Source organism: Battus philenor, unplaced genomic scaffold (assembly GCF_028537555.1).
Source record: "Battus philenor isolate CCGP_79_NKW_IND1 unplaced genomic scaffold, ilBatPhil1.0.hap1 SCAF_22, whole genome shotgun sequence".
NCBI lineage: Eukaryota > Metazoa > Arthropoda > Insecta > Lepidoptera > Papilionidae > Battus > Battus philenor.
Window position 1 is genome coordinate 5,205,425 of NW_027181685.1, and position 26,024 is coordinate 5,231,448.

Here is a 26,024-nt window from a genome sequence, read left to right on the forward strand (position 1 = left end):
TTAAATATTTCTTTTATTAATTTGTAGACGGCTATATAAAAGTTTTTGTTATTGCTGAAACACTTTTGCTCCACTGCAAGAATATTATTCTTTTTTATAAAAAAAACTATAAAGTTGTTCGTTAATTACTTTCTCAAATATTTTAAGGAAAATAGAAATAAGTGCTATAGGCCTATAAGAGTCCATATCGTCTATTTAACCCTTTTGAGACAAAGGAGTAACCGAAAATTTTTATTTGTCAGGAATGAAGCCTTTTTCTGTATATAGGTTAATGATGTGGCATAGTATAAGAGCTAGACATAGACTACTATGCTTAACAACCTTGGTACTAAAGCTATTGTAGCCTATTCTATTTGTTTCTTAGTTTGAGAATAATGCGATGAATATCATTGGGTGAGGTTAGAGTCATAAATTGGTATTAAAGAGTCATAAGTATGTCTTCATTGGCTGTAAAATTATTATCGATACTATGCGTTGTACTACTCAACAAATTAATCTGATCAATGAAAAAGTTTAAAAAGCAATGGCTTGGGCAACGCGTATCAATTGCCTGAATTCTGTATAAATTTATTGCTCTGCGCTTTGTTAGTCAAAGTTATTTTTTAAAAATTTTAGTAATTGCATTTTGGTAATCCAAGCAGAGTAATCAAAGGATTAAGCAAATCCAATGGATATAAAAAAACCTATTTAGGTTTTTTTACATACGTAACTTTAATTTTTTTAACTGGAAAACATCACACAGACAACCAAATAATTCATAGAAACAGTTGCACGCCACATTGGGATCAGTGGCACTGTATACCTGCTTACTAAAAGACAAAGAATGAAGGTAGTTTTTAAAAAGTTCCAAGTTGTGTTTACTCTCAATGCGCTTAAATACGTTCAAAAATTCTAAGGTACAGGTTTTACGAACCGGGCACCGCAACAATTGCTTATTAAAATAAATATCTCTTGAAGAATTGGAACAATTCCACTTTTAAAATATAATGAACTAAAATAAAACAACCATATGCACAAACATTTACGTTGAGAAAATTCAATAGATTATGGTATTTACAATGAAGCACAAGGTAGGTTCAAGTAACGGCGTTGGCGGACCGGCTGACCTCGGTTACACAAAGAAAACACAGGCGTATAAGAACAAAGAACTCGATTTTATAAATGTGAAATGACACAACCGTCATCTCAAAACTTCAATACAATGACGGATTTTTGCAATCTCGTTTTTATCGAGACGAAATAATCGAAAAATTAATCCAGAGAAAAATTAAACACCGATATGTATTTATTAACAAAAAATTAAATAAAGTGTATAGAAAAACAACATATTGATCATAGAACTTAACTAATGAACAAGCATTACATCGGTATTCTATTGCAAATCTATGAGATTATTTATGTCGAATATCGAATATTTAATGGCTGAAATGATATGATAAGCTTCTAAATTGACAACTAAAACGGCACGTAGACCAAAAAGATATATTATCGTGACACTACATCGCGCACTAAACAATAGTCAGTTCGCAAGCGTTGATATGTTCTAGTTTTGAGAACATAACGTATGCAATTACTGGGATAACGAAACGTCTGAGAAACAATGTCTGACAATGAAGACAAGTCCTTACGTGGTTTTGCTGTTTTCAAAATCATGAAAGAATCAAAATGTTATTAAATAGGGTGTATAGTTCTACTTCTTAGTTCATCATTATCATTTCAACTATAGGACGTTGACTGCTGGACATAAGCGTCTCCTCTAGATTTTCAATAGAATGCTGATCAAATCCGTGTTTATTGATTCAATACTATAATTGCAACGATGTCTTTCTTTAAATTTAATTTGTATATGTTGAATAAATACATTTTATCCTTGTGATATCCACTACAAGATATAGATCTGCCTCCTAGATTTCTAAAGGGACTGATAGGAAACGGCGTGAATCCAGCATAACTATTTTTTTTCATAGTCTTTCTAAATTAAGTATGTGTTTTGATGATTTTTTTTTCACTAAAGTAAAAAAATAACATTATTAATTTCTCGGGTGTCTCAATAAAGTTGAATTGTTCGAAATACAGCTGATTAATTAAAAAGAAATTTGACGGACAGAAATATAACATAAGAAATCAATGAAACAATATGTCACAAACAACACCGTATATCAATGCGATAAGACTTAATAAATCCAAAGATAAAATTGGATAGGTAGGCATAACAAATAATTCAATATTTCGCAAACTAAACTATTTACTAGGCAGCAAAATGATATCGATAACAGTAAGCCTATTTTGATTAATAAAGTATTTTTATTGCAACTAGCAAAATAAAATTTACTAACTTGTATACGGAGATGTACCACAAATAAATAATAAAGTTTTTACTGTATATCTATAATCGTCATCTGTCATCTGTCTTTCTAACAGAACAAGGTAATAGTTCCATATATGAAGAACATAGTATTAAGCCCAAAATTATTAAAATGTTACCTCGTATCCACAATTAATTTCACCTCGTAGCCCAGCGGTAGAGAATTAAAATTATTTCCGGTTAGAAGCTCGCATGTTGATCGGGGCATCGTTCAGCACAAATATTAAGAATACAAATGTAGCACTATACAGCATCTTTAAGCTTTATCTTCTGTTTGTTTGCAAAAATGTAGGTATATCTTTACAGAAATATTTTCTACTTTAACCCTACTTTTTTCAAAATAGAAACTATTTTAAGTGTTTGTTTAATGTTTTTGGAAGTTTTAAGTTTGTAGTAATCTTATTTAATGTTAGATTCTGGTAAAACAATCAACAAAAAGTAAAATATTTTTATCCCGGTTTAATAATATGGTTTATTAGGTTGAGTGGCTTCATTTATAACTACATTTTGTATCACTTATAAACACTTGATTTTATTTTATTTTTTTATCCTATGACAGAAGGAACTAAGTCAATTTAAATTACTTGTGCAAAATTTAAAATACCAAATAAATTTATTCATATTATTATCTACATAGCCTTCATTATTACTGATTTAGTGACCCTTGTGTACGTCATGAGAAGAATGCCAACAGAACCCAATTTAATAGAAATTAGAATCATGCGCTCACCTATAATACCATTCATTTAACTTAAAACGACGATAATTCCCAAGGCGCCTTGATCTAAGAAATCCGCATAACAACTTAAGTTTTTGGTTTTGTGCTTACTTTTATAACACCTTTAACGTAAGATTTATTATAACTCAAAAATACCTTTCTTTATTCCATTTAAAGTTTATAGTTTTTTTGTCTGACTAGGGACACCATTCATCCAATTCTTGTCTTGAATTATAGACGTAAGCGAAAGTGTTCTGACTACTATTTAGCGTAATTCACAACTGAACACTAACCCCGATAACTATAGACGGTAGATATATCCAGTTTTATTTGTTACATCATGGGTTTCATAATAATACTCAATTAATTAAAAAAAGGTAATTAATTAAATATGTATCATCAAACGGCACATCGGTAAATCGCTGTTTATAAAAAAGCTGGCACATTGCTGAGCCGGAAACATTTTGTAACAGATTTAAGTGCTTCATTTCTATTTAATTTGTTTTTTTATTGTGTTTATTGCGAATACATTATGTTATTTCCTTCTCCGTTCTTTGCTTTTGTCTATCGACCAATTTATACTTACGAAAATATTAAATGATAATGATTAATAAATGTTTTTAAATAAATACTTTATCTTAAAGTAAACAGTTCGTTAAGATGACATATTTAAAAGCAATAGTTCATAAAAAAAAATTGATAGATAAGACAAAATGTTAGATAAATTATTAGAGAGATCTTCCTTGAGCGACTCGATGGGCATAACCGGTTCGATGATGTCGAATGTAAAAGTTTAGGAGCTTCGAGAGGCATGCATTCACTTTTCTAGTGGAAGCAAATAATAAATATCAATTTTATATGTTAAACCATGTTTCTAATTTATTGTATTTCAATTATTCATAACATTAATGAATTAATAAACCATTTTGTGTTTTAAAAGAATAATTTGTTATATTTGTACAACGCATTACAATAAAGTAACATGAAATAGTCGAGAATTTCCAAACGTTCATAGGACTAATTGGAATAAGTTAACATGTTAAAATCGTATACAATAACGTTCTCAATTTGTTGTCATTATTGAAACAGGCGTTCATCGTAAAGAAACTGGCTGTAAATATAAATTAATTAAATACATATAAACTATTTATTACATATCTCAATATATAAAATACCGCTATATAAGCAGATAAAACCAAAAAACTTGGTTTTTACAAATTAATTTATGTATAAGACCTTGAGAGTACAATATAAGATGAAAATATTGAAATTAACATGACGTAGGCGGATCTAAAATTACGTTTTATGGATGAATCAACATTAGTTCGTTAAATATTCGTTAATTCACTTTATTTTCCACAACAAGAGTGCCAGAAGTGTTTACTTAGATTGAAATTAATATCAAATTAAATTTCTCTATAAAGTATTTTTTAAACATAAAGCAATGAAGGTTCCATACGTGATCATTTTCACAAACGTCTTCAACAGAGCAATTAACACCTAAGTTTTATCATCACGTAAATCCTTTACTCTATACTATACTAGGATTTTTGACTAGTATTTTTATGATGATTTTTTTTAATCAGACCAAGTACGCAGCGGTAAAAATCTGTAAGCCGCAGGTTCGATTCCCGGGATACGTTGAATATAATTCACACTTTGTGCATTAAATATATAGGATTTCCACTACTAACAAATAAGTTTCCAGAGGATGGGTAGCAGCGGCTTGCGTACCATAATACCACGCTATGATCGCCAACTCACATGCCAAGCTTGGCGATTATGTTATATACCCCCGATAGATATCTTCGGGAGGGGCCTATGCCTTGCAGTGGGTATCTATGAGCTGAAAGGACTTATTTTATAGATAACCTAGACTTATTTTTGGATTTGCAGAACAGGTGACGTTCTGCAAATCCTAGCTGGACATAGACATTAGATTTCCATTAGTTCAGGTTAGAAGCGACAAGCATCCAGCGTCTTCCGGTGACCATGACAAGGTCTTTTGACCTACGCTGCGCCTACAGGTCCGTGATCTTTACTCCAGGACCTTTATGTCCCTTAATTCGTTTACTTATTGGATATTATATATATAGAAAGATATTTTGGTTTTTACTATAAATCGATTTATTCTGTGCAAAATTGTAACTAACTGGAAGTTATTCACTGACTGTTAATAAATAAATAAATGAAAAGTAAGTCGAGGTTGTACACATTAAGAACTCTCAATAAAGGTTTCGTAAAAGCAGGAAGTTATATGATATTTAATGCGTTCGGAAAATTAAAAACTGGTTATTAACTGGTTATAAACAGTACTCACGTCCGTTGTCAGTAGACAGCTTCATCTTCTCCAGCGTGGTGGTGTCGCGGTCGTTATAAATGAGCACGGCCGTCGCATTCGCGCGCCACGCATTTTGCACCTAGGACATACAATATTTATACATATTTGTAAATTTTCACAAGAAATAATTAAAAATAAAATTTGTTAGAGGCCAGCACTGGATATAGGTGCGGGAGACTATCTCGGGCGCCAAATTTTAAGGAGCGCCTTTTAAAAAATATTTACAATTTATTTTTAATTTTTCACAAATAGCATTACATAAATATTTTCACTTTTTTAATAATCGATCCTTTACGTGTTGCATCATTTGCAAATAAATAACTTTTGCATTATATACTAAATAAATTATTTTACACGTGTTTTTATGATTCGTGTATGCCACTCTAGAAACTTTAGGCCCTACAAACTCACTATATGAACCTCTTTCCATTGCTCTCTTAGTGATCTTGTACCTTTTTAAAAGGCCCATCGTTATCGATTATTTCTGAGATCTACTGGTCAAAGATCTTGGTCTTCAAACAATATTTAATATTCCTTCATCATAAATAAATTTTAGAAACGCCATATTGTAACAGCATGAAAGCGAGGAATTTTAGTAAGTACATAATGATCCTTTAAGTAAGTCTGTAAAGGTTCATGGCGCCGTCGTGGACAAAACCACAACGTCATTATCAAAATTATCTTCACGCGTCATTAAGGAACGTTCACGAAACTTGTGTTGGTATCCCTTTAATAATATCCTATCGTCTCATCAATCTTCGGTATCGGGCGTCGGAACTAATATTATTTATATCGGAGATATCGGAGGCGACGCAGAGCGCACTTCAATCGCGTACTTTTAGATTGTACATGGTCGCGCGACGTTTTTAATTAGTGTTTTTAGTCAATTAATAAATAACGCTTGCGCAGCTACTGCGTAGTTTCTTAAGCTAATAAGATCTCTAAAAGTTTGATTTGTGAAAACTAGAGGCTCTTAAACCTCTCCCGGGTGTTCACTGTAGAAAAAGTCATACTATTTTCTTTTATAAAATTGTAATGTCGTCGTCATTTACCTCATCAGGATAAAGCTTCAGTATTTTAAGAAATCTTCAAATTAATCTTTATTTTCGCAGGTGATACGAATATCTTAAAAGTATCATATTTCACCAGATAACATTTGCGCCAGTAACGTTGAGATTTAAGATGGTACATATCATAAGCATGGTAATTACACTAACTACGGCGTCATCAAATTAGAACGAACAGAAATGCTTACTACAAGTTTTCTTTTAAAAATTGATAGCGGCGGTATATACTAAGAATATCTTGTCTGAAGATATTCGGCTGATTGACATTTTGGTCGACAGACTAGACAGCGAAATGAAATTTTGTCGACGAAGTTTGTTTACCGAAAATATCTGTAAATGCCATATATGACCTATCTATGAATAAAACCTATCTTTTCAAGAATTCTTTTTAAAAACTCATCAAAATATTACTGCGATCTCGCATCTGGCAACGAAATAGTGCCGATTTGAGAATAGTGTGATTGCCAATCTCCGGCAAAAAACTGAAAATATTCTTGTAATTTACCTATTCATGTTCTACTAGGGATGAAAATCCTTTGTGTGAGAAGGTAAGAGTCCACCGACGATACACACCTTTCGTCATTTAATTGTAGAATATGCCCGTAATTTTAGAAATAAAGCATTTGAAATCGATCTCCTAAAGGAAAATAGACATGAAAACTATTTCACATTGCCTGGTTTCCAAAATCTCTAAGATCGTTGAAGGAGGCTGTTCAAAAGCACACCGAAATCAGAGACACAAAATTGTAACACAGGGCGGCCATGGGAAAGTATCTCGTTTACATTGTCATAACTGTTTTAATAACCACAAACTAGATCGGACGATTTGATTTTGATGCCGTGCTAGTTTTGATTAATAAAGTTAGCGGTTTGCAGGCCAGCCCGGACTAGTGATTAGGTGGGTCATTATCGTCATCATAATGTCTGCTGATCGACACCCAGTGCAAGGCATAGTCGTTCCCCAAAGTACGCCACGATGACAGGTCTTACGGTGCTGCGTCCGGCTACTTTCCACTGGACTATGTCGTCGGTCCAACCAGTGGGCGGCCTACCTATGCCACATACGGGCTTCCCGTCGCCACTCAAGAACCTTTAAGCCTCAATGACCGTCAGTTGTTTGAGCGATGTGCCCCCACTTCTTACGGGCAATTCTTCGAGCTACGTCGGTGACCTCCGTTCATCTGCGGTCTCGGTGATCTTTGATTCGAACTCGCAACTCCGAGCTTAGCGCTCTCTATCCTCTTTGGGTGACCTTTTTATAAGGTCCATCATAAACGATAGGAAAAGTGGGACAAGGTAATGTAGTTCACTTCACGACTGATCGGGCAAATATTAAAACATATAAACCTCCTATAAACTTTAATAATAATTTACAATCATAATAACAACATCAAGCATATACAGTGGCGTACCTAGGGGGGGGCGGTGGGTGCGGTCCGCACCGGGCGGCACTTACCTTGGGGCGGCATTTTTTTCAAATTTATTTTCTTTCTTGAATAATAAATGATTATTATAAGTTTAATATTTGATTTATATAAATTATGATTAACTTTATGATTTCGAATATTATTCCTCGATGTATATAAATGCATTTTAGTGTAAATTTTGGATTCTAATTCAAGAACAAGATAATAATTTTATTTTATTGCATTCATTAAAATTCGTTGAATTCGTAAAAGGATCTTTACGACTTTGTTCGGCAATTTTTCCTAATTAAAATTTTTTGATGTCAGTTTATAAATGTCATTTCTTTTGAACAATTTATATGATTACTTTGAAGTGATATATCAATATTTTTTTAAATCATAAACTACTATTTGATTGACATATAATAGAAAGGGCGGCAAACTGGAGATCGCTCCGGGCGGCAAAAGTTCTAGGTACGCTACTGAGCATATAAGAAAAGTTTCAGAGTCACGTGTTGATCAGCCAATAAATAGGTTATCGTACTTCACCAGACAATCCGCAGCGCTTATAATATGACTAGATAAAAGTTAACCGCACGATTAGATAGATATTGTACAGCTCTATGACAAAGTAATGAGCAATCAATGTACTCTAGCCTGTGCTCTACGTAACAGCTATTAACAGGCTACGGTTCAAATCATTAATAGATAAAACTAGCAGTTAAAGTAACAATATTCGAGTATAACTGTTTCCCAATTAATCGAAACGTCCACGATTATATATTTATATATCCATGTTAAAAAAGATATACTATGGTTCGACTGGATGGGTTTCGTTGTCTTTGTAAAATTAATACACAATGATTTTATATTAAAAAATCTTCAGCGTTTGTTGCTAGAATTACATACGCAACATAATATATTATATGGGAGGAGAACAATCTAAATAAAAACTAAAATAATGTCAATAATTAAGTCGGTATTCAAATAAAAATTGAAACACCAATAAGTTTCGATGGTGAGATTCACGATATTGCGGTTAATTCAGAAAATCATTATATAATGATATATAATAAAAATTATACAATATAAAGTGCGGTATATACCGCAGTTTTTTTTTTAATGAAAAAGATAATAGCAATAGCCGTCAACGATTGCAAAAGAATGTAAACATGCTTTTATATATGACTTTTTTAAGAGGTGTGCAGATAATATCTTATTAAGAATTCCCAAAATTAGTCATTATCACAGGGAGTTTCAATAATTGTTTTCACTTCATATCACAAAAAAAATTTTTAATTTTGAAAAAAATTTGGGTTTAAAACCTCCACAGCGTATCTCAATTACCGTTTAAATAAAAATCAGCCAAATAACACACCAAGTCTTGTGTAAACATGAAATGTGAGAGCAAGAAAATGCTCCTCCGCCATAACGTACAGACGAAAGTGCACATCTTTGCCGTGTGTAAGTCATCCTTTGCTCATTATTACTAACCAAAGTGATAGATAGTTCATTTTCTATCATTAACACTGTCCGGCGAATACAAGATTTGTTTTGCCGAAGAAACATGTATTTTATGCTTGAAGAAAAAATATGAAAGGGGCAGAACTTAACTTTGCAAGGTTTTACTTAGACAACCACTAAACTGATGACTTATAAACAAGCTAACAGTCTTTCAATGAGCCAAGGAGAGGAATATGCTTTTGTTTTATCTAGTAGATCGAATGAAGAATGAGAAGATTTGTAGATGAACGAAAATACGTAGCTAGAAACCATGATCCGCAATCGCAGCAAATGTCATTTATCTACAAGATACTGAATACATGCTACTTCTAACCGGTCCTTTTGATAATCTATAGAAGAGTCCTATATACAGAATCGACCGTCTTACGGCAGATATAATGAAAATGATGGTGATGATGATGAATCCATAAAAGCACAAGCAGCAAGGCTTTCTACCGGGATGATATGGTTATTTTTGATATCAGAGTATAGTAGCTCTTGTTGCGGTTATAACTTTGACATACCTTGATCTCGAAGTTACATTTGCCCCTTCTTATAACCGCGATCCAGGGTTCAGACGGCAGTGGCTCCGAAGGTGCAGCGGCAGAGAGCAGAGGCCATTTGCATCCGCTGTGGTCCCGCTCGCCCTCATCGCCAATTGCTCTAACGTGGACTGCCACACCACGAGAAGATCCCACGTAACCCTCGCCATACTTGCCAGTCTGTGAAAATCAAAATAAAAAACCTAAATACGGATACACTGTTTGTTTCATATAAAAATTGAATAACAGAATTAATTTAGTGATCTTTCAATTGCTCTTTTAAAGCAAGCAAAAGGAAAAAAATGTATCAATTGGGCGTCAACAATTGTAACGAAATCTTAAAGGTTTTCTTACAATTGCCTACTTTTACTTGAATTTTTTTTCGTGCAGAGTAAATGTATAAGTATAATTTCACATCCATATGTAATGTCCTGTATGTAATCCAAAAACATTAAGTATAAAATTTTAAATGAAGGGGTTTTTCTTTTCGGACGATGAAACAATACGTGTTATATTCTATTTTTTTAACACACATATACTGACATTTTGATAGCAACGTAAACAAATCCTTGCGTTGTTATGACTTTCCAGACAACACAATGTTTTTACTTTATAGAAGTAAAGAATAAGATTACACTAGTTTATTCAAACCGGTATTTTCAATCCAGCGATAAACTCAAGTTTCTATTTAGAGGATAATTAACGCATCAAAGTGAATATCCTGTGTCGTTTAATATGCAGCTAAGGATTTAAATTAATTGCCTTGCACGTGTTTCCGGCGGTTATTAAATGTAAGTTCTAGAGGTTAATTAATATTCTAAACTTTTCCAAATAAAACTATAGTTCCCGTTAGTTATTACTTCGCTTTTATATTAAATCTTAATTCCGAAACTTTAGTTCAAACAAAATTAATAAATTATTATAAAATTATATTATAGTTCCTGAGTTGTACTGCTGCCTTAGTGGCATTTGCAGATTCCACGGGTGCAATACGGCAGGGTGCTTAGCCTAAAGCCTCTTTTGGGATAGCGAAGCTTGAGGGCTTTCTGAGGAGCCTGGGCTCAAACAGCTATATACTAGATTGCCCCAGATGGAGAGATCACCCAGTTCTTATTTGCTTCAACTAAATTAATAATAAATATAACGACATAATTTAAACGCTTTCGGAGTAGTTAATTACATTTACCACTTCACTTTGTAATTGCGAACGATTTTCGAAAGTACACACTGTATAAAATTTACGCAAGTCCTTGCTCCGCTGATGTTTATCTAACACGAAGTGACACCATTTGTTCGACATCTGTGTTTGTTTTATTAATAAAGTATTGTTTTCTTCTAAGCAAAAAGCAAGCAATCCTTGATGACTTTTTTATGAATTATTAATGACTTCAGAAAAGGAAAAAAAAACATATTCCTATTATATCTGTGTTTATATCATTTATACTGATATCAAAATTTATGCTAATAACTAATTTCATGTAGATTAGATATATAGAGATAGACAGAGAAACAGCTATGTACGAACAAAGGTGTTTGAAGTAAAATTAATGTTACGTCACATAATTAACGTTTCCTTTGGTAAATTCATTCATCAATCATTTAAAAGAACTGTGATTAACGTAAATGCTCTAATACGTCAAAGGAAATGTATATTTAAAGTAAATAAATAAATTTGCCAATGGATCCAGGACGAATCGTACTCTTTGAAGTGGATAAAACCAAAGGCGATTCCAGTACTGCGTGGAACATTAGCGAGAAATGCAATGCCAGTTCTCGGAAGGGATGCATTAACATGTCGGGCTCGGTGCAGTTCAAATGGACATGTTTGAAGTACTCTTGTTTGTGCGTCACTCAAATTAATTTCTTTCAATATAGGTCATACGGTTACGCACTGAGCGCCAATTTTTTTCACATTTATACTAACGTATGTTTCATTAAAATCACTTTTACATTTCTAAATTTAACGTAAGATATCTAAGTATATAAAAAAAAACATGCGGTTATTTAATATATACTTCTATTGTATTATGAACTGTACGAAAAATTATATTTACTTAAGTTATTGTTAGTTTCTTCAGACTTTATTAAGCTCACAGTTGCTCAACGAGCCATGGAGATGGTCGGAATGACGCGATCCGTATACTAACAAAACCAACCGGCAAAGCCTAACTGAATGGCAAGTTGAAATGGCAGTGGGTAGGTTTCATAGTACACGGAACGGATTGTCACAGGAACGTTAAGGTTCTGGAATGAAGACCACATCATCTCTTGTCTTGCTGGTCCATACCACCAAGCGCCGGCCGGTTCTAACTGGTCCATCTAAACCTTTTTGAAATCTACTGGGAAGGCTTTTATACGCCAGCGGACGTCTTACTATTGAAATGAATGAGCATTTACGTATTAGACACAAACAGGTAATAAACGAATTAATATAATATACGAGTACAAACTAGTAGGTACGTTACCGTTATAAGAGTTTATATCCTTTGTATAAAAACAGTGTAACAGTAAACCGAATGGAAGAAATGTAAGGGAACATGTGTCTATAACAATTTTACGCGGCGTGCGATGCGGAAGAGGATTGGTTACAGAAAACCTGTTCTCTATAAACTCACGATTAAAACGCGTGACCGACATGCCAGTCATATAACATATTGCAGCATATTATGTACGTTTTTACATATACAATATATACTTTATAAATTCTAAAACAAAAAAAAACATTTTAATTATTTTTTTTATTAATATAATGATGCACATACAAAAGGATACCATCTATATTTAAAATAACGGTTTGTTAAATAAACCGAAACTTGGTTGGATGTGTAAACGCTACACACATGTATAACGTGATTAGTCCAGTATAAGTTTTATAAAGATTTAGTTTGTGCTTGGGAAAGCGTTTACTCGAAGAGAAGTGGTGTAAGTGTCGACTAAATCGTAGTCCTATCGTAGGAGGAATCGTCCAACGAAGCTATAAAAGGCAGAAAGGCTAACAGCGCCCAATAAAAATCGTATATAGATATAGATAGCGTAGAATAATAAATATTCCTCTTGAAAAAAAATACCATGCTCGTATTGTCATTACCAGTTGCACCATTGCCCTGTAAAAACGTTGTTAATTGTGTACAATGCAACAGTAGATATATTCGAACGTAAATGAAGATTGCACCGACCCTAATTTAACAAAAATTAAAATTTTGTTAACAATTATGTGCCCAAGATAGATGTTAAAGTTAGTTTTATAATATATATAAATCGGCGTGGGGTTGTCCACACATATAAATGATAAAAAAATATTATTTATCATTCTTTTGGATAAAATTGTTATTAAAAATTATAATATAAACCACTAACGCAAATGTTTGTATATTATCTTTTTTATACGTAATCTTTTATACGCAAATTATGTTTGCAAATCCTTAGCAGTATCATGAGTAACATCTAACGTATTAACTTTGTTTAATGTCACAATCGCTGATGACTTCTCTCTTTACAATGCAGCATTGCAGAGGCTTGATCGCAGTTTGAATAATCGTTTCTAGGTTGGATTCGGACTTTAACCATGTTTTATGGTGCTGTCATTATATTAATATGTTGATCTGGTATGAGACTTTTCTAGAATGACTATACCAAGTGCTTTATCGCTTCTTTGGGTTAGTTCGTGGTTCCAACCCCTTTATTATACATATACATAAAAACTGCATCCAATTTTATAAAATTATGAACTAAATCATTACAACGATATCTTTGTATAAATTATAATTGGAATTAATTATCAGAATCTTCCTAAATATTAGGGTTAACATCATCACTATATTTGCACTCCACCGATACTCCCCAATAAACTTTAAGCAGTACCGGTTTGAAGCCGCTTGCTATCCAACATCTTCCGACTACCAAAATCATTTGTCCATCTTGTAGATGGACGTCCTAAGCTGGGCTTACCATATTAACATACTTATCTAAACTTTCGATGAAATAGTTACAATCGTACCTTAATTTTGAGACGAGAGATAAGCTTATATTCGAAGCTAAATAATATAATGATATAAGCATTTTCGCACACTGTCTCATTTTATATAAAGATAACCTGTAAATATTTCGAATAATGTAAACCCTGCACCAATGCCATAAAAAAGCTTCGTAAACAAACCGGCGGGCAGTTTAGTATGACGGACGCTACAGGCACCGTGTTCGCAATCACAATGAGCGACTCGCCTTGACTTCCGCTTCCTTATTCGGTCCGATGTAATTCTCGTAAGGAAATCTACGTGTACAGCGCCATCTGGATGCGTTAAATTGTATACGCTTTTATAAAGTAGTTACAAGAATCAAGCCAATAATATTGTTTCTTTGTAATAGTTTCTACTATATTCGACTTATCTGTAATATATTTGATGATTGGTTATAGATGTATAAGCTTTGAAGGAGTGGATGTCAAACTGAATTAAAAAGAAAATAACGTAATGATAATGAAGAAATAAAAAGCGTTTTTAAAATCCGTATAACTACATATTATAACTATTGTTTACTATCTGTTTCAGACTCGTTACTGCAGGAAGTTATTGCCCTGACGCATTTCAATAGATAGAATAAATCAATGTAACATATTTCTAACTTATCATTATATACAGTGTGATGGTGAAAGAAGTATAAAATGTAAAGCTATTACACTTATTTCCAATCATCCTATATTTATATTATCAACAAGGTCTTACACCTTAGCTCTCAAGGATATAAGTGCAACAGCGACTTTCCTTATTGAGCGTCGATCACTACATACATAGCCACGTTTCAATTTATATCAGACGAGTAAGTTTTTTTTAATTATGTGTTCATTAACTCTTAATAATTTGTACTTTGGTAATCGCCAATTTGTGTATGCTTTTGCTAAAGGTACTATGGAAGGGGCCAAGTACATAAATAATTGTAACCATTTCAAAGCTAGTAAGATAACGAAGGGAGTTCAAATATATTAGGTAAAATCTAATATACAGAATGTTAAGTAAGATCTTATACACAGAATGATTGGTAAAAGCTAGCGGAAGGTGAATGGAAGGTATATGTGCACATTTGTCAGCAAAAAGGTTTAAATCCTTTACACCTATCTTCAATCGATCTGTATGAAGTAATCACAAAAATATTGACTGATTTATCTTTTCTGTTCGAAGGCAGGCAAATAACTTTATGCACTCTAAAGTCTGCGGGGACAGATCGTATACATACAATAATTACTTTGAAAATGTAATGATCCGAATTATGAAAACGCTTTTCCTGCGTAATTTCTGACACCATTGATTTTTGGATAAGATGTTGTCGTTGTCGTTTCGGCTTAAGCACGGTCATTGCAAAGCATACTTTTCCTTAAGCTTTCTAAGGGGGATAACACAAAATGGCAGCCGGGCTGGCGATCACAGTATGGTATGATACGTAGAGGAGGCTTATGCCCATGGAAACTTGTTTATTAGCAGTGGTAATCTTATGTAAGAATTTCACAAAGTGTGAATTATAAAAGACTGTATCCCGGAAATCGAATCCGCGACCTACGTTCACAAGTGTTTATCCTCTACCGCTGGGCTACAGCAATAGGATAATGGAGGTTAGGGTACCATATGTTAATTTACAGTAAAAGAGCTTTTACAACTACAACCAATCTCCCTGGTTGCAAGTGCAAACGTTCCACACATAACTGTCATAGATGACAATATGAACGGCCTGCCCGTCTTTTAATCAAATGTATACTATGATACATATGATATATGATATTGAAAGAAGGCATACCAATAAAATGATAACCAGCCCTATAATACTATCTTTAATAGCACAAAATAAAACAATCGAATTAACCCGGTCGTACTCGCCTCCATAGATAATAATACAAGTAAAACATACTTTTTTATGATACGTTATAAAGGAAAAACATGGCGGATTTATTCTGTACAAGCAAGTGTGATATGTTTTTATCTAACACGTAGTTGGTTAGATTAGATTTCATTTCTATTATATTCAACGGGGTCTTTTCTCGAACGGTATATTGTAAAAAATTATGATTTTATACCACTTACAAGATATATTAGAATACCATTGCATTACTTATATAATATAAGATTTTCACTTAAATATTTCTTCAAAAACTGTGGACTAGGGTCACGCATTTTATTATTGATACAATGATTACTAAACAAAACGACACATTATGCTCAAAAGAATAATATTTTCCGGTTTTGAAAACAAAAGAATCATAAGAATTCTTCTTTTCATCACTGTCATCATTTCAGCTGTGAAAAGTCCACTGCTGGACCTTCCTCATAAATTTCCAATAAGATCGATTACTTATTTACTAGATTAATTGTTCTATTTCATTCCTTCATGATTTATATGAGAGTCTGTTACATAAATATTTATGAAAGAAAGTCATGTCAACTCAAGATGTCTACTATTGGTTACAGGCTTTCACTATATAAATTTCCTATGCGAATACAGTCTGTGTAACATATGTACCTTTTACAAAGAAACCGCGTGGAAAATATCTTTAGATTTATTTAATTCGTTAATAAGGCAACGGATATGTAATAATATCGTTAAAACTGTTTTTTGCTTTTGTTAAGAAGTATACATTTTCTACATATACCTGATTACGGAAGAACACTATCCTGACACCGCTATAAAGCTGATGCACTTATAACCAACCACCCTGTATTGAAGAACTAAAACGGGACTGTAGAGGCGTTTTGTGGTTTTTTGTAATTATAAAATATTTTTTTAAGTTTTACTTAATTGTAATAATCTGTCCCTTTCACTTTCTTATGGTGCAGTTGAAAGAGGGCTTTATTAACTAAGTCCGGCGAATATAGGAGTACAACGTATGACTCATTAATATAGTGACAAACCCCTGCTGTGTCTGGGCACTTAATATAAATATATCCGACTACCGACATTGTCTCGAGTTATCGTTCGCCACTATTTCAATTGTTTGCCGTCACAATAACAAACTCGTCTGTCACTTTGCGTCCAACCGTGTAGTTAATTAAAACATGAAACAATATTCATCTATTATTAGTTCTATTTTATTATTATTAACATAAGAACTAAAATTGTGCACCGTTTAACATTGTAACGCATAATTTATTAACCATACAAACACGAGTACGTTCTAATTAAAAACTTCTTACCGGTTTATAAGGCATAAAATTGTATAGTATTAACAAGGAATTGTTTTCCGTCCTGATTAACTCTTTGTATGTTATATCAGCTGTATATGACTCAATATGCAATATTATCCGACCAATTTCGGTTGACTGTTCGACGCATTAGAATTCGTGATTAAACAGTCGCACAATTCTAGAGAATTGCTAACGAACCGAAGTAAACTAATTGAACCGAAAACATTGTTTATTAACGTTTAGAATTACATCTTAACTGTATATTTTTAACATTTTAGTTACTGTTGTCTAAATAATTTTCACCGAACATTTTTTGGAAGGTTACTAAAATAGGTCACATTTTGTGCAATTTATTTTAGATAATGGAGCAGATTTTTAATTAAACTTAACGAGATTTGCTTGTTCATAAACTAAGAAAATATTCCCTTTGCCTTTTTTCCATAAAAAATCTTTATGCCTAATAAACGGTCTAATTAATTTTTTTATTAAAAGGTTGGTTTTAACGAATCTTTGTCAACACCTATAAAAACTTATGGTATAGTGTTTCTCATTATATTACCGACATTGGCCAACAGATTACTAATAAGTTGAAGTGACGGTGGACATACCACATAGTGCGCAGAGCAGATTAGATATAGCGCTGGGGGTCTATAGGTTTAGAAGTGGAAACTGCGGACCGGCAAGGTAAAAGTAAGATCGAGTCCACTCAGTCATTGAGGTGGACCAACGACATAATCAATGTCGCAGGTAGTCGCAGAGTGCGGCGCAAGACATGGTGACGATTTTTGGGGGAAAAGCAAAGGCTTAAAATAGGAGTATAACGGCTGATATGATAATGATGAAATTATTTTTGGCTAAGAAATAATGAAGGTTCGTTCATAGAGTCTCTAATAGATATATTAGCAAAGAGAACACTTTTCAAAGTCTAAATATGCGCACGAGTTGATGTAGTTTTTAGTCTCTATCACAATTTAACTTTATATATAGATAATATAATTCGTGAGCATGTTTATGTCAAGTTACTTTAAGGACGACTAGTTTTTTTTTATCGCATCACATATACACACAAAGAAGCGAACATGCTGCATAAATTTGTCAAATGCTGCAATTGTTTTTTAAAATCATTATTCATACTTTTAAAAACATTTCCTCAGAATGACCTCTAAATATATGAATAGAAATTGAAATTATTCAATCGCAGTCACTCCGACCTCTGCCCTGCTAAGTTAGTGCAATTACCAGTAATTAAAACTTACTCTAGGTTCTTCGGGAAAAAAAATTTCGGGAAAAATAATATAAGGTTCTTAGAGAAATTCATAAATATTTCGACGAACGTCAAGCTGTATTAAGGCAGTCTGGAGACCTAGCAGAGGGGTGGTTTTCAGGCAGCGATTGCCAATTTATTTAAAATAAAACCAAAATAATAATTATTAATAATGTTAGCGTCATTGTGCCCGTGGGAATAGATAGAGTATAGAAAATTAAATCGGATAAAGAGCCTACATATTCTATTATCAATGGTAAATAAATAAAAATAAATAAACAAGATTAATGGTTTGCGACTCTCTGATGGTGAGACTAGATTAATTCTTAGAATTAAAGGAAAGAATAATATTTAAAAATTTATGTGAAAATGTCATTGAAACAAAGAACCAATTACAAACTTTAATTTATAGATAATAAGTCAATTGAGTCATGCATTGAGATATCTGTAATGATGCGTAGTACCCTTAACGAAAGTAAACAGGTGGCGTCAACGTTTCTAGAAATTTCGTGAACTGAGTAGTATTCGAATAATTGAAAACAGCGTGTAGAATAAATAGGACAGTATAAATATAATTTGAATTTAATTTAATTGTGGAGTACGCGCTGTAGGTGGCACTTGAAAACAATGATAAAGCGTTTGTAGTTCACCAGCGAATAGAAAGCCACAGTACAATACATGCCCGCGCTGCACGCGTTCAATCGCGCATAATACATTACAGCGACGTAATTTTCATTTTAAAACAATTTTACGATAAATTATTGTACTACTTTGCTATAATTGGCATACAAACCTATATATCTGTTGATTGAATTGCAATTTTCCTTATATTTTACGAGGAAATCTGTTATGCATTTTGTTTATATGATATAACAACAGTTTATAACTAACAAAGTATTTAGTTAAAGATTGTCGAGTAAACGCGGACTGTTCTATTTAGAAGTTAGTACAAAAATGTAAAATTTCACATGATTGAATTTAAATAATGATTGATCAAACATGATTGAATTTTAATAATTTTTTTGATTTTTATTTCGATAGACAACAAAACCCGTTTATTTTTTTTAACAAAAACTATTTATGTTTAATCAGCAAATACGTAAAAGTTTTAATCTAGCATAAACTTGCAAACAAATATTCTCGTGACAATAAAATCTATATAATGCTGGATTATTTTCTCACAATTTTGTGTTTTATTTTCTAAAAAAATATTTATAAACGGGAGTGCATTGATCCCATTAAATCGATACCGACCCGCTGGCTAAACGCCATTCACTTAGCTGAAATTTTAATAGGCTTACGTATTTATAAAAAGTATATTTATATAAACATACAATTTTATTGGTCCATTACAAAATTAATGAAAGTGATAGACATTGTCCGGGGTTTTGACAAAACGATTTGAGAGTGGACAGAACATTTGGCCACTTGGACCCTTAAGGGTCTGAAGTGGAGACATCAGACCGACAAGCGCAGAGTAGAATCGTCAACCCACGAGCTGGACATTTGACAGCTTCCTACCAGATCTACTAGAAATCTATGGAGTAACGTATGTCCAAGCATTGGACATCATACGGCTGAAATGATGTTGATTCCTTATAAATGTAATAATGAGTGTATTTATTGATTGTAATGATTTATATAAGTCAACGTATCGAATTAATACATTTAATTTACGGTGCTGAAAATATGGTCCCGCCACATTTTTTACACTACATACAATCTCTTATCAGGAGCATAATGTACTATAAAATGTTTACGATAACAATTTAATAGTTTATAAAAGTAATAGCCTACAACTCCAATAGTTATATTCACTTCTAAAACTGTAGTAACATTTATATTCAGATCTTATAATAGACATGTCATAACATTAAGCCTCTCGTGTTATAATTATTTTCGTGCCCATTATAATTAATGTAATTAAATTTCGCGAAAATTAAGTATGTAATGAATCGAAATAATGCTTTTAGAACAACTGCGCGCACATTATTTCTTTAACTTTCAGCCAACGTATTTACACAATTGTATATATAAACAGCATGTGAACTGTGAGACAAAAACAAATTTAAAGAACAACATTTTTAAGGTATCAAATTAATCTTAATTGTACTAGAGAAATATTGGATGCAGAAATTCACATGAACCTTGTTCCATATCCATATTGCGAAGTTTAGATATATTTTGGTCGGTAGGTCACTGTCTAAATATTTAAGCGATTTATTTCCAGATATGCGCACTTAGATACCGCTTATGTCCAAAAAGAGATACAAAAAAAGTCATTATGTTATCGTAGTGAGATAAAATTGAACTATACGAAAACGTTTGCGATGTAGGTCATAGTATAGTCGCAATTTAAACCTGTATCGCAGGAAATTCTGTGGGTAATATTAACGACAAGTACTCCTAAAACTATATTAATATCCATCAGCGAAATAAATATTTGCCTGATAGAAATAATACATGATAATTGGTTATAGGTGTAAATGCTTGTAATGCAGAGCTCATGACAACAAGAAGTTTTAAAGTTATTACACCTATTTTCAATGACCCTGCATATAGTGGTAAATTTATCTGTTCTGTTGGAATGCAACGGACTAAAATTTCTGGTTGTAAGTCTGCAGGAACAGGTAGTAAACAATAATTAATTTTAATAATTATTAATCCGAATTTTGAAACGCTTTTCCATATTACGTTTATTCGTTTCCATATTATATTATTATGTTTTCTGAAACAATTGATTATTTGGAATGGGTGTAACATCCATTGACAGCAAACAAGATATGCTAAATGCGTAAACACTTCAAAACTTTTACTCTTATAACCGTCCAACTTGTATATTATCTACGGTGTTAGGAGCACAGCGAACGACGCATGGGCATCAGACAGACGCTGTGATGTTTTGTAGTGTATCTAACGTATATTGTATAATTTACATTACAGTTTTAACAATTAAAATTAAGAAAACCTCTATTACGTTTTGGAACAATTTTTACATGCTTTTAACATATATGTTCTAAACTGTAAATGTATAACATTTGCGTCAATATCGACGTTGACCTGTCGAAAATTCCAAAAACAGCGACTGTCAAACTTTACGAATAATTAATTTAGTTAATTATTACTGACAGACATATCGTTTTACTTTAAAGATTATGAGACAAGATTAAATCGATTTAACCTTAAGACACGTGTTGTCTAGATACCCTAGGCAATTAGTTGTAAAATAATATGAGGTGGAGATGGAGATGGAATAGAAACTGGTTAACACAGTCACCGAGTGACACGCCAGCTCCGCGAGTGGCTCGTCTGGCGGCACGATGATTCAACAAAGCCCCCGGGGATAGGCGGCCATATACCCCGCCCCACCTATCGGCCCTCGCTCGATAGTACCCAGGCGTCCTCTACCCGTACAGACGTGTTTTTCTTGCCGTCGCGCTATTGCACGAAAATGGACAATATTTTAATAGACGCCGTGTACAGAAGAGAACCGATATGGAACCCGGACAACGATTTACATAAGAATTCGAATGTTTTGAAGAAACTGTGGCAGGAAGTGGCGGATGAAGTGAATAAAGACGGTTCGTATTTAGATTATTTACTGGCGGTAGTAATTTATACATCTGTGGAGAAACCTTGAGGTCGGTATTGTGTAAGGTAATGTTATTGCGTTGATATTACCAACGTGGCAAACGAAGGCGATTATTGTTTATACTTTACAATTAGAAGTTGTAAATGTTCTGTACGATATGAACAGTATACATGTGATGTTAATATAAGTGAATACGGAAGTGTATATAAGTCCTTACAGTATTTCAGTATTTGTGTATTTTCGCTGAAAGACAGTATTATATATAAACAAATTAAGTATTTATACATATATTGAAACTGTTGATCTTCGTTGTCAACAAAAATCAATATGAAATTTGTTACAGAATTCGAACCCGGGAACGCTCTATGGTGCTCAAGAATTAAGATGACATAGTCGCTAGAGATATATACAGTCTTTTCCTCTTGGTATAATGTTGTATAAAATTAACTGTTTTACGTTGTAGTATTCATTACAACCTTAAAAATCAAATACTATCATCAACTTTTAATATGAAATTTATTCAGAGCTATGTAATAAATTGGTTATTTCTCACTGGTCCATTTAGTGAAAATACCCGCTTTATACAGGCGGAGTATAACTTGGACAAGTGTTTACTGTTGTACAATTCTTTTATTTTACCGGATTGGGTGTCCGCCAAGCTTATCGGCCGCCCAGGTGAATGCTCCTTGGAGTGACTGGGACAGAGGGGCCCTCGGGCAGTCTCAGTACGAGTTTAGCATTCCGATTCAAGGGTGGCCGAGAAAGACGAAGCTTAGCTCGATCGATTGCAAATATCGAGCTATAATATTATACTATAAAATTCTACCGAAGTTTGAGAACCTATTAACGCGTACGAAGGAACTTATCAGTTTGAAGTTTTTCTAGAACTATATTTCACAATTATAGTTCAGAAGTTTTTCTGTTACAGAGTATAAGGTAATATAATATTAGAAATTCATGTTTGCGTGCATGCATGCGGGTCACTGACACAATATAATTAATGTATGTCAACAAAATATTATGTTTGGGTATTTTAAACTAGTTCTAGGTAAACTTTTGTTTTAACAATTAAAAGCTATCCCTCTGCAGCAATTTCACGATAAAGTACGCAAATAATTGCAGTACGAGATTTATAACATTCTTTAGAGTAAGATTATTAATATGTGTTCAAAGGGTTGAATGTATAGCTTATTTGCTGTCAATTATTGTATGGCACAATTTATCCAATGACATCAGAAATAATAAATGATAACATAGCACAACGGGTTGTCAAAATTGGTTTTTCGCATATGAAAATTAATATAATTATTGTTTATGAAATATAGATCAAGATATATAAGTATATGTACAATAAATTTAAATGATATATTCTGTTACAGCTAAATCGTCTAAAACTAGATGGAAAAATCTTAGAGCGTATTTTGTGAAAGAATGTACGAAAGTAAAGTCAAGAAGTGTGGAAGGGGGCGAGGCGACCAGCTCCTGGCAGTACTTCGACCAGCTGCAATTTCTAAGGAGTACATTACCGGGTTCCAACAGACTTATAAACTATACGCCAGATGGGGAATACAATGGAGACGAAATATTCATAACAAATTATGACGGCACGATGGCTTACCCAGAGACATGGTCCCCGGGACAATCTTCTTCAGAGACCTCATACACGACACCCTCGACCAGGAAAAGAAAATTAAAAGCATTGGCTAGCACCAACGAGTCGTCCACTTACAACGAAACGTTATTAGAACTTGAAAGAAAGAAACTTAAAATATTAGAGAATGATCTAGCGAGGGGGTCGAACGACGATTTATTGTTTTTTGAAAGTTTATTGCCATATATGAGAGAAATACCTGTAGATCGGAAACTTCAACTGAGATCAAAAATACAGGATTTAATATGTAGCGAATTTAAAGAAATACAACAAAATACCGAATAAATCATACATTTTATGATCATGTACATAAAAACCAAAAAATAAAATATATTCTTTTTTGTAAAGGATTTTATTAGATATCAATAAGTTTATAGCAAATTAAATATATTACGTAAATGAATTTATTTTATTGATTATCATAAGTTCTATGGGTGCGTATTAATAACACAGTCTAGACGTGGTTATGACTGACGTTAACTGTTGGCAGTTAGGCCCACAAGGTTCTGAAGCGGAGACTACGGACCGGCAAGCGTAAGCCGTCCGCCCATCCATAAGATCGACAGATGACTTAGTTCAGGTCGTCGTAAGCCGCTTTTAAGCGGTCTCTCCGGTTATTGGAAATTAACGTAGAAAGCCTATGTCCAACTATGGACGTCTTGCGAATGAAAAGATAATGAGATGTGGTTATGCTGTGCAAATTCGAATATATTAATTACATTTAACACTAAATATACCGTAAGGGGTCAAAATGACTCATTCGGGTTCATCTTATTGATTTTGCAAATTTTTATATCATGACTTTTTGTTACTAATCAATCTACAGCTATTTACACTTATTAAATTTAATTTTTATTTCCTTCCTAAGTAACTTATTTCATACATCAAAGTCGGGTCATTTGATCTATTATGGTAGGAATAAGTACTTGATAAGTGTTGGTATGATTAGTGTTAAAAATTAAAAAAACACAGTGTTTTGTGACCGATAAGTAAACATATTAAAAGTAAACTTTCAAATAATCAATTATCAAAGTAATACAAAGATTAACAATACAAATTAAGAATTATTTTTCTTCAAAATTATGATATAAAAATACTTCAAATAACATTGGATGTATGAAAATATATATTTGGATAAAATATTTTAGATACTTCGTTTTTATATGCATATCAGATGCAATTTAACCTTATCGTTTTACTTATTACTAAAAGTTATATAGCTCATCAGACTGTATCTGATACAAAGAGCTAATACTTTTATCAATGATTGCAACATATTTCTTTATACCATTGCACATTAAATTTTATTAATATAAAGACGGCGAGGAAAATGAAATCAAGTTATGATCGAGGTGGTGTATATAACACATTCAAGAAATATTTACAATATCGTTAGCAGCGACTATGGATGGCGTCTGAATTTAAATCGCTGTAATAATAATTGAACATACACAAAGTAACTGGGCTTAATGGCCAGTAATAGTATATATAATCATATTAAGTAGTAGCCACTAGTATATCTATATAAAGTGTTTATATATGATTATTTTCCTTTCCAATTGGACTTTACTTTTTTTTTCGTGTTTTATAATGTTTACTAGTTTGATCTACCTTTATTAATTTATCTCTGCACCCCCCAAACTGTTAACTTGTTAAGAATGTTTTCGGCATTAAGTTCGCCGTTATACATAAAATGTGTAAAAAGTGTTTAAATAAATAAATAATACGGAACTTTCACACGTTAAGTCCACAAACATTATACCTCAGTTTTGTTGCGTGTAATGTTTATTTCGCATTGTATGACGTTGTCATTCATAACTTGATTGATGCGCAGACTAAGAGCATTGTTTACTTGCGCAAAAATCCAATCATTATTACAGTTTTGGCATTTCTCCAATGACGTCTACGGGTGACACTTGGTAGTAAACAGCAAATGAATGATGTTCTTAATATTTTCATATTAAAAGTGTATTCGATTTCTTTTTGTAAAATAAAATTTCAAGGCATATCTTGGGATAATTAAAAAGTACACAAAATTAATTATTACATTACAAGATGGATATAGAACCTTGTTAATGTCGTTTGAAAACGCAGGATGCAGACCGTTTCCATCCGGACCTAGTGAAAATCTATGGGAAAAGAATGCGTCTAGTGGACGTCTTACGGCTGAAATTATGATGAATACATTACAATGTGAACAGACACCCTAATTAGGGTCGGTGGAGGAAACTGGATATAGGCCGCTTCCAATGCTATTACAAATATATAGGGAAGGCTTATTTGCAACAGAGAATATACTACGGTTAAAACGAAATATAATAACGTCATTACTTATGATTATATATCTATTGTAAACCAAGTTTGTACACCAACAGGAAACAAAAATCACATGAAGGCATAGGGCGGTTT

General features: G+C 32.8%; 2 protein-coding genes across 2 annotated transcripts in view; one reads left to right on the forward strand and one right to left on the reverse strand.

The window, feature by feature from the left end:
• LOC137923627 (E3 ubiquitin-protein ligase goliath-like) overlaps positions 1 to 26,024 on the reverse strand; it is a 111,209-nt gene that overhangs the window by 15,879 nt on the left and 69,306 nt on the right. Inside the window, exons 3-4 of the mRNA XM_068766848.1 lie at positions 9,925 to 10,122; positions 5,404 to 5,503 (exon numbers count right to left, since the gene is read on the reverse strand). Of these exons, the coding sequence (XP_068622949.1) occupies positions 5,404 to 5,503; positions 9,925 to 10,122 (298 nt within the window). The remainder of the gene's footprint in view (positions 1 to 5,403; positions 5,504 to 9,924; positions 10,123 to 26,024) is intronic.
• Positions 21,780 to 23,915, forward strand: LOC137923804 (uncharacterized). The gene is made up of 2 exons (XM_068767076.1): positions 21,780 to 21,953; positions 23,344 to 23,915. Exons 1-2 carry the CDS (start codon positions 21,824 to 21,826, stop codon positions 23,898 to 23,900), a joined length of 687 nt encoding a protein of 228 aa, XP_068623177.1. The 5' UTR covers positions 21,780 to 21,823; the 3' UTR covers positions 23,901 to 23,915.

Bases quoted from the DNA above. Each gene is read 5' to 3' on its own strand.
- LOC137923804 (XM_068767076.1), top strand. From the start codon at position 21,824: ATGGACAATATTTTAATAGACGCCGTGTACAGAAGAGAACCGATATGG. The intron at 21,954-23,343 runs GTTCGTATTTAG...ATTCTGTTACAG, and splicing joins GGATGAAGTGAATAAAGACG to CTAAATCGTCTAAAACTAGA.